The 11,825-nt window shown below is 32.9% G+C and overlaps 1 protein-coding gene across 1 annotated transcript; it reads right to left on the bottom strand.

The window, feature by feature from the left end:
- Nucleotides 1–4,461: 4,461 nt before the first annotated feature.
- Nucleotides 4,462–7,470, bottom strand: LOC132050341 (aquaporin PIP2-4-like). Its single transcript, XM_059441562.1, has 3 exons — nucleotides 7,067–7,470; nucleotides 5,692–5,987; nucleotides 4,462–4,945 (listed from the first exon to the last, which is right to left on the bottom strand). Exons 1-3 carry the CDS (start codon nucleotides 7,377–7,379, stop codon nucleotides 4,691–4,693), a joined length of 864 nt encoding a protein of 287 aa, XP_059297545.1. The 5' UTR covers nucleotides 7,380–7,470; the 3' UTR covers nucleotides 4,462–4,690.
- Nucleotides 7,471–11,825: the final 4,355 nt, after the last annotated feature.

Raw genomic sequence — 11,825 nt, forward strand, 5'->3', positions numbered from 1 at the left:
AATATAAGTCTGTAACCTCATTCACAACGAAATTCTCACTGGCAATCGAAACTTATTATATGCCAAGTTTGTTAATGACTCATTCTTTCTAATATTAAGAGATGTAGTTTCAAAAAATTAGAATATTAACACGATTATGCTAAATGAATAAAATAAAAACTAAAAAAAAATATGAGCAATTACATGGAACCACAAGTAAAGGTTGGGAATGAAAAGAAAGGAAATGAAATATAAATTTTATAAAAAGAAAAATATATTTTAAAAAATACAAATAATTAAAAAGTAAATATAAAAAAGAAATGAAATAATAGAAATAAAAAATAAATTAAAAAGGAAAAGAAATTAACATAAAATAAAAAAGAAATGAAATAATAGAAATAAAAAATAAATTAAAAAGGAAAAGAAATTAAAATAAAATTAAAAAAAATAAACTAAAAAGTAACTTTTTAATTACAGGGTGTAATTACACCCAATTCTCAAATTTCTGAGAATTGGAGAGTGTAATTACACTCTCTCAATTACACCAAATTCTACTACTAAGCGTGTAATTACAGGGTCAAACGAACAACCGTGTAATTACACCCAATTCCAATTACAGGTGGCTTTCCAAACAGGCCCTAAGGGAATTGTCAGAGTTTTGGCCACAGATCTTGACGGATTGCTCTTGAGGCATGTTCTAAAGCCTATAAATGATTGAGTTGTTGAATTTAGGGCAATTCGCTAATTTTCGCTAATTTTTGTCCCTCAAATTGGTAGTCTTTAATTTTTGCCCTTCGCCTAATATCATGAGGTTTGGGGTTCGAATCCCGGCTCAGTCAAAAAAAAAAATCGCAAGACAGAGTTTTATAGCAAACTTAGGCCTATTCGGGCCAAATTTAGGCTTGCGACCGAATTTTGCACCGGGGCGGAGTCGCCAGCTGACGAGTTTGATGACAAAATTCTGTCTTAAGGCAGAGTTTCGCAGGCAAAACTTTGCCTTGCGAATCTAAGTTTTACCTGGCGAATTTTTTTAATTTTTTTACTGAGCGGGGTTCGAACCCAAAATCTAGGAGTTTTAAGCGAAAACCAAAAATTAAAGACCAACAATTTGAGGGCCAAAAATTAAAGACCAGTGCATTTGAAGGACACTCGCACAAACAAATGTTGAATTTTATAACGGGCAATTCGCAGAATTGCCCTTCTTTTGGGGTGGTCTTTAAATTTTGCCTCTCATATTTGAAATCTTTAAATTTTGCCCTTCGAAATTAAAACCCGTGGTTACGAGGGTTCGAATCCCGCACGGTCAAAATTTTAAAAAAATTGCAGGCGGAGTTTAAATTTAGCTATGCCCAGCCGGCATACACTTGTGAAGGAATTACCAAAGTTATGCCTGACCCGGCATACTTATGCCTTATGGGCAAACTTGACATAAGTATGCCGAGTCCGGCATAACTTTGGTCATTCCTTCACAAGTTTATGCCGGGTCCGGCGATAAAGTTTGTCCCCACGGCATAAACTTGTTAAGGAATTACCAAAGTTATGCGGACCGGCATACTTGTAAAGTCTTCCCGTAAGGCATGAGTATGCGGGATCCGATATCATTTGATAATTCCTTAACAAGCGTATCACAGTCCCATACACGCGACCCAAACCTTGCCTTGCAATTTTTTTTTAATTTATGCATGAAGGGGTTGAACTTCATGATTTTACTGCGTGAACGCTCGCGATTGCAATGCGAAGGGCAAAAATTAAAGACCAACAATATTAGGGGCATAATTTAAAGACCACAAATATGAGGGGCAAAATTTAAAGACCACCCCAAAAGAAGGGCAATCCGTGCAAAAAAATGTTTTATAACCCGCTAAAATTGGACTGAACTTGACCAGCCCGTTTTTATAACTCTAGGAACTCTTAAGGCGTGTTTTAAAGCCCAAAAAAGAAACACAACTCATGCACACAAACAATTTTAAAAAGAATACTCCCTAGTGACTAGTGAGCAGTGACATGATATGAAGATTGCCAAGTATATATGATGTGAGTTGAATCTGTTGTTCGCTAATCGGCTGAGAAAAATGTAAATGATATTTGGAGGAAAATATGAGATATAATTTTCATTTTGATGAAAATGTAAAACAAGATTGTCTTTTCATTAAGCCGGTGAGACAATTTAAATCATAATCAATATTCATTATTAAATTAAGCACGGCGTGATTTGCTAGTCGCATTCCAAAATATGGAACTTATCCGATACTGTCTTGTGCACTACATCAGCACTATATATATACAAGCTAAACCCTCACTGCTCATTTGGTTGTTGGTTAGAAAGAAAATTATTCATGAATTAAAACTAGCATAGCTGATACAATGTTTGGTAACTTTTGGGTTGCTTTGTATAAAAATCAGTATACAACCTTACATAAAATGATAAATCAGGGATAAGTTATGAGTTAACTTATATATTATTTTATGCATAGTAAATGATTACATAACTAATTATTGCATTACTAATACCTACGTAACTCTAATTAATCAGCAAACCAAACCATCGATCCCTCAAGGAATCTATCTCTCTTTTGCTTATAACGTATCCAAAGAGCAAGAGCCAACGTTTAGCCCATGGTGCATTATCACCATCATCTATCTTCTTTCTTACTTACTTCTTTAATAATTTTCCTACGCATCATCTAATCAAAGCTTAGACAAAAGCTAATAACCGGCCAACAAATAGAAAAAAGAAAACAAAGGCTACGGAGATATGGACAAGCTGACAGGGAATGAGCTACCACCCTTTATCAAAATTGACTATGGAACAGGAACATTATATCTTTAAAGAATTAAATAAAAAAGTTCATTTAAGCTTTGTTTACCTAACATGTTTCTTGGCTGATTATTAAATTGGTAAAGGAGGATTACAAAATGTAAAACGTATCAATCATCATAGCATTTTCGAGAAGCATCACCAACAATAGCCAATTTTAGCTGTCATAGTCCAATGAGTATTTTAACTCCAGTATTTGGTACTGCATTACTTCATGACAATTATTTAAGTGGTTTTGGATAAGGGTGGTGGAGTAAGGCCATAGGTTTAGGGAACTTGTTATACATTTTTTTATCCTCATGACGATGACACCCACAGGAGATGGATGTAGACAAATGCATCCAAGAGATTCATATGTCATGTACTTAGGTGGTTTAAGGGATTCTACTTCTTGTAGACCACATGTAACATGATAGAATGTCAAATCACAAACAAAAAAAAAAAAATCACAAAAAAATTAACCCTTGTCTTGTCTATGGCAAAATCAAAGATTTGCTATGCGTTTGGACACTATTTGAATGAGTTTAACTTAAATATACAAATGTATAGAACTAAGGGATAAATGCCTTTCTGGGATTGGTCACTCTAAAAAATAATACCCGTTAAATGTATATATTTCATATATTAAGTATTATATATATATATATATATATATATACATATTCTGTGTATATGTTTTGTATATTTTGGCTAGCGTTCCTAATTAATTTCGGACCACGGGTCAAAAATGAAAAAAAGCCTAGAATATTTTGCACTATAAGATTATCCAAAAAATATTCATAGCTAAACTTCTATAAAATGTGGGATTTGTAATTTAAAAGCAAGAGACATGTTACCTGCTGTAACAGATAAAAGTAATTTGATGATGTGAAATTCCTTATAATAACGGTATATATCACTTAATCTCTTTTTGAGTTGAAATAAAAAAAAATAGTTAAAGTTGAATTTTTTTTTTTTTTTTTTTAAAAATGTATTGTGACATGAAGTTCACTTGGAAAAAATTGTAAAAATTAATGTTCATGAGAAGATATCCGTTTTCACTTGAAATACATCTTCAAATTTGTATTTCAATATTCACAAATATTACTTGACATGAGCATTTGCAAAACTTCGCTATTTCAAGAGAAAACTAATCAGTTGAAATAATTACGCGTCATCATTACTTATCTTTTGAATTTTCCTATTACATATATTATTGCTTTGTCTCTTAAGTCATTAGAATTCAATCTTCATCAACCCTAACGATCATGTATGTTTATGCTTGGTGATATAAGAGAAAAGGTTCAGCTCAACTTAGGAGCGGTTTGTGGAAGAATTATTCACATTTTTTGGACTAACTTTTTATTTTATTTCAAAAGTAGTGTTTTGTTATAAAATTTTCAAATGTGTTTTGTTATAAAATTTTCAAATGCAACTCCAACTCTAAATCAGTACTTGGTTATAAAATTTTCAAATTCAATTTGGAATGGATTCAAAATTCGAAAAAGTGCTCCTTCCAACTCCATCTTACATAAATTTCAAATAAAATGCTTTCCTTTCTCCTTTGTAAAATGTATAACCAAACACAACTCTGTCTATCTCCAATTTCATAAATCTTAAATAAAGCGAAAAATATTTGAAATCTATTGCCAAACGGCTACTTAAAAAGGAACTTCAATTTACGAGGACAAAACATGAACTTTAATTTACGAGGAAGGAACAATAATTCAAAGATACAAGAGGCTAGATGGAAAAACAAAAACAAATACAAGAAGAGGCTAGATGGAAAAACAAAAACAAATACAAATAGATTATAAATACACAAGAGAAAGGGAGATTCATAGGATCAAAACCAAACACCTTTTTTTTTTTTTTAATTATCTACAATTTTCTTTATTCATTGGAAAATTAATTTTAGGCGTTGCTCCTGAATGAACCTAGAGCTTTGATAGCACTTGCACGGAGTACAAACTGGTGGTAGAGGGCGGCGGCAAATGCTCCAATGAATGGGCCCACCCAGAAAATCCAGTGTTCATCCCATGCCTTGTCACCATTGTAAATAACAGCAGCACCAAAACTCCTAGCTGGATTAATGCCAGTTCCAGTAATTGGTATGGTGGCTAAGTGAACCATAAACACAGCAAATCCAATTGGAAGTGGTGCCAACACCTGTGAACATCAACATTACATAATTTATTACTGCTTGGATTTAACTTATATATATGGTCATTATTAAAAAAAAAAATTACATTATCAGTATTATTTATGACAAAATTACATGTATCGAATATTATGAATGTATGTAAGATATGTATCTTTCATATAAATATTTATCTTAACTTGTTCGGTTTGGCGTAAGCATGAAATGCTTTATCGTATATTAACTTTTCTTTTTCTTTTTTAATATATTTTCAACAAGTTACCATTTACATGCCTCGTTTTTTTCAAATTGCTAATTTCAGGTCTTATGAAAAATGTATGTAATTATTTTATAGGTGACCTGACTTAATAGTGTACTTAAATTGAGAAATGGAAAAATTAATTAAGGTTGCCATACAGTAACTTTTTCTTTTTGGTAGAAGATTGTAGAGCTGATATTAACAATGACAGGTAAAGATAGGTGTATTTTAAAAGATGGTTTAGGTTACCTGCCTCTTTAATTACCTATATATAGTGGGGTTATAGCATTGCCTAATTAGCAACACAGACCTAACCCTATTCATTACTTTTTAAGTCAAATATTGATTTCCTTGGGATTTTTAAGTTATAAAACGTTATGCCATAAGTGTAATTTAATTAGTTATAACAAATTATTGCTCTAAATTACCACCTAAGTTTATTAACAATTAACTTAATTCGATAGTGATACATAACATGTACTGTCATTGCATAAAATTTGAACTCTGAATACTTACAGGGACATGAGAGTCTCTGGCACTCCTCTTGGGGTCAGTGGCAGAGAAGACAGTGTAGACCAAAACAAAGGTACCAATAATCTCCGCGCCCAATCCAACACCCTTGTTATGACCACCAGCCATAACATTAACACCACCACCATACCTATTGTAGTAAGCTGATTGGAAAGCCTTGACGAAACCCACACCACAAATTGCACCCAAACACTGGGCCACCATGTACAAAACTGCCCTGATTAGTGATACTTTCCTTGCCAAGAACAGCCCAAATGTCACTGCTGGGTTGATGTGTCCTCCTGTATTATGAACATATACAGGTATTAATGCAAAGGTTGAGTCAAGATTTTAACTTATAGATTATGAATTTTACAACGATAACTTCAAGTAATATAACTGAGTTTTAAATTTAATATTACATATTTAATAAATTTCTTAACACAAATAAATTATTAAATTTAAAACTCAATTATATTATCTGAACAAAAATTACTGGGTCATACCGAACTCGTACTAGACTGTATATTAAGTAGTTATAATAGTGTAGAGTTGAATTTTCGAGCACCAATAATGTACGATTATTTTACGGTATTAGGTTGATATGATATAACAATAGGTTGTTAATTGTTTGTCGTTATCCTAATTGATAACTTAAAAAATAAATAATTATTGATAGAGTAAAAGTTATTTACATCGTCATAATATATAAGTTAAATCCTTCCGGCCTTTGAAATGAAATGATTCGTAAAATTCAACATAATAACACAATATTTCGAGTTAGAAATTTCACTATTATCTATTAACAAAAAGAAATATTTTCTGTGCGTGAGTACTCAATGTAAAATCAAGGATAAGATATATAAATTAAGAAATACATCTTAATTTATATTTAACAAAACAAAAGAAAATGAAAGAAAAAACAGAGACAACAAATAGTAAATATAGAAATTAATTGTAGTACACAAATATACCACAAAAAATAAGTTTAACTTTTATGCATTTGATCTCTAAAAAAATTAGTGATGGACAAATTTAGCCACCAAACAGTAAGAATCAGTCACAAATCTTATTTAGTAACGAAATAATATAAATCAGTGATAAATTATTAAGAAATTCCTTAACGAGAGACTCGTAGCTAATTCTTGTTTCTTAGCGAGTGTAAAATTTAGTTATACTATTGTATCACTTATTATACGACAACAACACTAGCAATATACCAAGTGTATTTTTATAAGTGGAGTACGGGGAGGGTAGAGTGTACACAGATCTTACCCCTACCTCGTGAAGATAGAGAGGATGTTTTCGAAAGATACTCGGCTAAAATGAATCATATTACCTATTATAACATGACAGTGTAAAGATTTTTGCTAAAACTCACCAGAGATACCGGCAGTGCAGTAAACAAGAATGAAAATCATGCCACCAAAAGCCCAAGCAATACCAAGAATACCAACACCACCGCATACATCACCTCCATTAGCCAAATCTGATTGGTGTTTGTATCCAATCACTGTCAGTATAGTAACATAAAGGAACAACAAAGTGGCAATGAATTCAGCAATAATTGCCCTGTAAAATGACCATTGTGTTAGTTCCTCAAAGTCCACTAATGGTGCTGGCGGAGGGTCAGTATAGTCTTTTGCAGAAAATTCTGCTGGTCTCTCTGTTACTGCTTCAACTTCTTTAGTCATGTTTTTTGTTAAAGAAAAGAGGGGAATTTTGGATTGATGAGAAGTGAGTGTAAATGGATAGGTATTTATGGGAGAAAAAGAGGAGACTTTAATGATTAATGTTGTGAAGAGAAAGAGTCCCTCCGTCCCGTAATAAGTGTCAACTTAACCAAAAAGTTTTATCTCATAATAATAAATATCACCTTAGAAAATCAAGACACAAATTAATTAATTTTTTTCAACTCTACCCTTAGACAAAAATTCCAACTCTACCCTTAAACAAAAACTATAAGTTAAAGTAACATCTAAATGATGATTGAAAAAGCCACATAGTAATTTGTTATTGTTAGATTTCCAATGTCAAAAGCATTACTATTTGTGCATGCTTTAATCAAGAGAAAAATTAATTTATTTTTATTATATAGGGATAATTTATTAAATTTCACGTTGTATTATTGATTTTTTAATATGCGTATTTTTGACTAAAATGACACTTATTATTGGACAGAGAGAATAATTGTTTTAAGTTAATATTATTATTTTTGAGCCGTCCAATACTAATTATTGTGGAATTTGTGAACTTGCAATTGGTCCCATGGGCCACCACTGCAACACAACGGCTTTCTTATATGGTCTTTTCTACTTAGAGCCTGTTTGGATGGACTTAAAATAAGCACATAAATTACTTTTGGATGAAATATAAATGCTTGTATATTAAAAAAAATTAGTTGGGGTAAGTACTATTTTTTTTTCTTATAATTGTTTTGAACACATTTATAAATTTCTTTAGATAAATTAAGGAGGTTATTTTTGGGCTTATTTTATCTGTAAAAATGCTTTAAAAACGATTTCAAAGCAACTTATAAGCCAATCCAAACGGGCTCTTACTCCCTCCCACATTTACTTATCTTGTATATTAAAAAATAGTAGGGAGTACTAATAATTATTGAGTTGGAAAGTTCAAGGCATTCTTAGAGGTTATAATTTTTAAAGTATGTTTTATTGATTTCAATCATTAGATAATTTCATACTCTCTCCAGATTAAAAAAAGAGTCCACTTAGCTATTTGCACACTCCTTAAGAAAATACTAATTCTTAGATAAAAATAGATAATTTAACTAAACTATCTCTAATTAAATAAGCATTGGGATATGATCATATAACACTTAATAGAGGCAAATATGAAAAAATAAAGTTAATTCTTTCTTGATTTGTTAAGTGGACTCTTTTTTTGATCCAAGAAAAAAAGGCTAAGTGGACTCTTATTTTTATCCGGAGGGAGTAATAATTAGGGGTGATCTAATACTCCCTCCGTTTACTTTTACTTTTTAAGTATTCCATAAATAGATTTTCACTTTTATTTGTCTACTTTCGCATATCAAGAGAAAAATAATTTATTTTTCCTGTTTTTCCCTTAGCATTAATTACTCATTCCAAATTATTTTTCAAATCCAATTCAATTATACACTAATTAATAGGGGTATCCTTTCATGGTAGAATATACCATTTATTATTATTTAACTTAAGAAGTGTGTAAAGTCCCGAAGTGGACAAGTAAAGTGAACGGAGGGAGTAAAATTATCATTATACTTTTTGTCACGACCCAACCTATAAGTAGTGACTAGTGCCGTCTGGGCACCCAAACACACCTATCAAACGCTATCACAAGGTATATCAAACGATCCAAGAATATAACTGTAAGCCGATACTATGCTTCAAATTCATATAATTTCAGTAAAAATTTCGTGATAGCTTTGTTTATGGACTATCCAAATAACCTACAAGCATTTAAAATACCAACAACGGACACAGTACAACAAAACATATATACATATCTTTCACGCGGGCCACGCATAGCCGCCGCGGCGAATGGAATCACCCAAACACAACATATACAAACACAACCGCATGTAAAGTGAGGTAAACCCACAAACATGTCCACGAGACCTAAACAGACAAGATAGAATCATATGACGGGACAGGCCCCGTGTACCCATGAACAAATATATACAATGCAACGGACAAATATATATGTGCAAAAATATAAGCTCCGGAATGAGAGGAGCACTCTAAATAACGTAATAGTGGTGTCCTAAGCAGGTGGATCACCAAAATGTGCGTACGGCCTATTTCACGGGCATCGAACGCAATTTCAGAAAGGGGGTCGCAGTCGAAAATATGTGCGTACGCAGCGGAAAAATGTAATATACAATGCGAGATCAAATCGAAATAGAGGTTAAAGTAAATGCATTTCCAAAATATCAAAATGTTACTTCAAAATATAAATCATGCATAGGGCACAGAAATATGGTCGCCGCTGTCGATGGCGCCATAACACAAGATAACACCGTAAAGTTTCAAATCTCCGTAATCTCCGTCACATATCACACACAACATATCGCCATACACGCATCACACCAAATATAAGTGGAACCCAGCCGAGCGAGGAACTCGGTGAACCATAAACAAGATAACACTGAGTATAATCATAATGCGCACGACAGTAACCTACTTGAACAGTGACGAACGATATCATAGTAGGCACGAGCGGAGTAGTGAGTAATCATATGCATAAAATCATTATCATAAATCCAAAAGATAAGTAAAATAGTCATATTCGAAATCTGAATAATAATTATTACTTTTTGTTTCAAAAGTTATCGAATTCACATAAAAGGGCGTCGCGGGACCCACGGACGAGTATAGACTCAAACTGAGCCCGCCTATGAAAAACATACTCATTCTATAGCATACAAACTCCTACGAAAACTTCAAAGCAATCCGAGCTTTTCTGAGAAAGTTATGAGCGTTTGAACTTTTGGAATCGCTAAAGAATAAGCTTTAAAACCAAAAAAATCAGCTTTCATGAAATCTTTACAAATTATGAATTCCAAGGATATAAGGATCAATGTGATGGCAAATGAGCACAAAAATACCAAGAAACACATGCGAATCATGGACAAGCTCGGATTGCAAGATAGAGAGTTTCCAGAGGCTCGTATCATAGCCTACTTTAACTAAGGCATGCCAAAAAGAAAGGTTACTTTACATACCTCAAACGCTCTCCAATATGATCCAACTCAAGCTAAATCCAACCTATGATTCGGACTTACGATCTATAAACAAGCCATAAAATGCCAAACATTAGCTAAAGACTTTTTGGGCATTAAATTCCAAATTTGCCCTTAATTCTACGGGGAATTTGCGCATTTCCCAAATAGGACACCCCGAGAATTTAACTCGCCAAAACAATCGACAACAACAACAATAACCAACCTAGCAACATCAACAACCAATCGAAAGGCAAACAACAATAATAGCTCTCTTTTCCATCATTCAACAATTTTCATAAATTCAATTCGACGACTTACCTTCAAGCCAAAATCGACGCTTATACATTCACATACTAACCCGAACCCATACCAACAATATTTAAAGACATCCTAAGCAATTCATACAACATTTCCAACAATCCATAAATTTTCCCAAGCTACCCGAAAACAGCCCCTAAACCGAGACACCCCTTTTTCATGCTCCTCATTTCCAAACCATGATTTGTATCCACAATTTATTCTAACAATGCTATCTCATCCATATACCAATTACATTAAATGTACAATAATCTCCAAATCAGTCCGCAACAATCACAATATCATTTTGAGTCACTAAACATTCATTTCCAACATAGAATTCATAGTGACGACGACTAAAACATTAAGCGACGTTAATTCAATTCTTGCTACAATAATGGCCTACATTCGGCCATAATCTCCCACCAACATACAAAGATGATTTTTATTCATTTTTCACCCTACAATTATCATAATAAATTAACTAGGCATTAATTCATAGTCTCAACACAACACAACACAACACAACACACCCATACCCACGTACCAGCTTTCCAAGCACCACTTACACAATTCACTTCCAACATTCCATATTTCATGATTTTCCTCCATTATAACATACTACAACAAGCATAAAACCTTCATAACACAAAAACAAGATCAAAACTTACCTTTCTTTCTTCAATTTCCAAATAGCCTAGGGTTTACAAAAGATGAAAAATAATGGGTTGATCGCTCCAACGATGCTTCCACGCTACTTAGGGACCTCAATTTAATGGATTTACATCAATGGAATAATTTTAGAAAGACAAAAAATGGGGTTGATTTTTTTTTGGTCAGCTGGCCGAGAGCCTCCAATGGGGGTTTTCAGCTTTGCTCTTTTTTTCTAAGTGTGGGTGAATGAAAAATAAAGACTAGAAGTCATCTTTTATCTAATATATGAAGTGTACAATTCCCTTGGCCCACATTAATGAGTTGTCCCAATTAAAAGATGACACAAAAATGGTGTGGGCACCACAATCCACTCACACGGCCAACATGGAAAAGTGGATGATTTTCAACTTCCAATTTTATCACTTTTGGTCCCAAATTCTCCTAATTGTTCCATACCAACAAA

This window comes from Lycium ferocissimum, chromosome 3 (genome assembly GCF_029784015.1).
Source record: "Lycium ferocissimum isolate CSIRO_LF1 chromosome 3, AGI_CSIRO_Lferr_CH_V1, whole genome shotgun sequence".
NCBI classification, from domain to species: Eukaryota; Viridiplantae; Streptophyta; class Magnoliopsida; order Solanales; family Solanaceae; genus Lycium; species Lycium ferocissimum.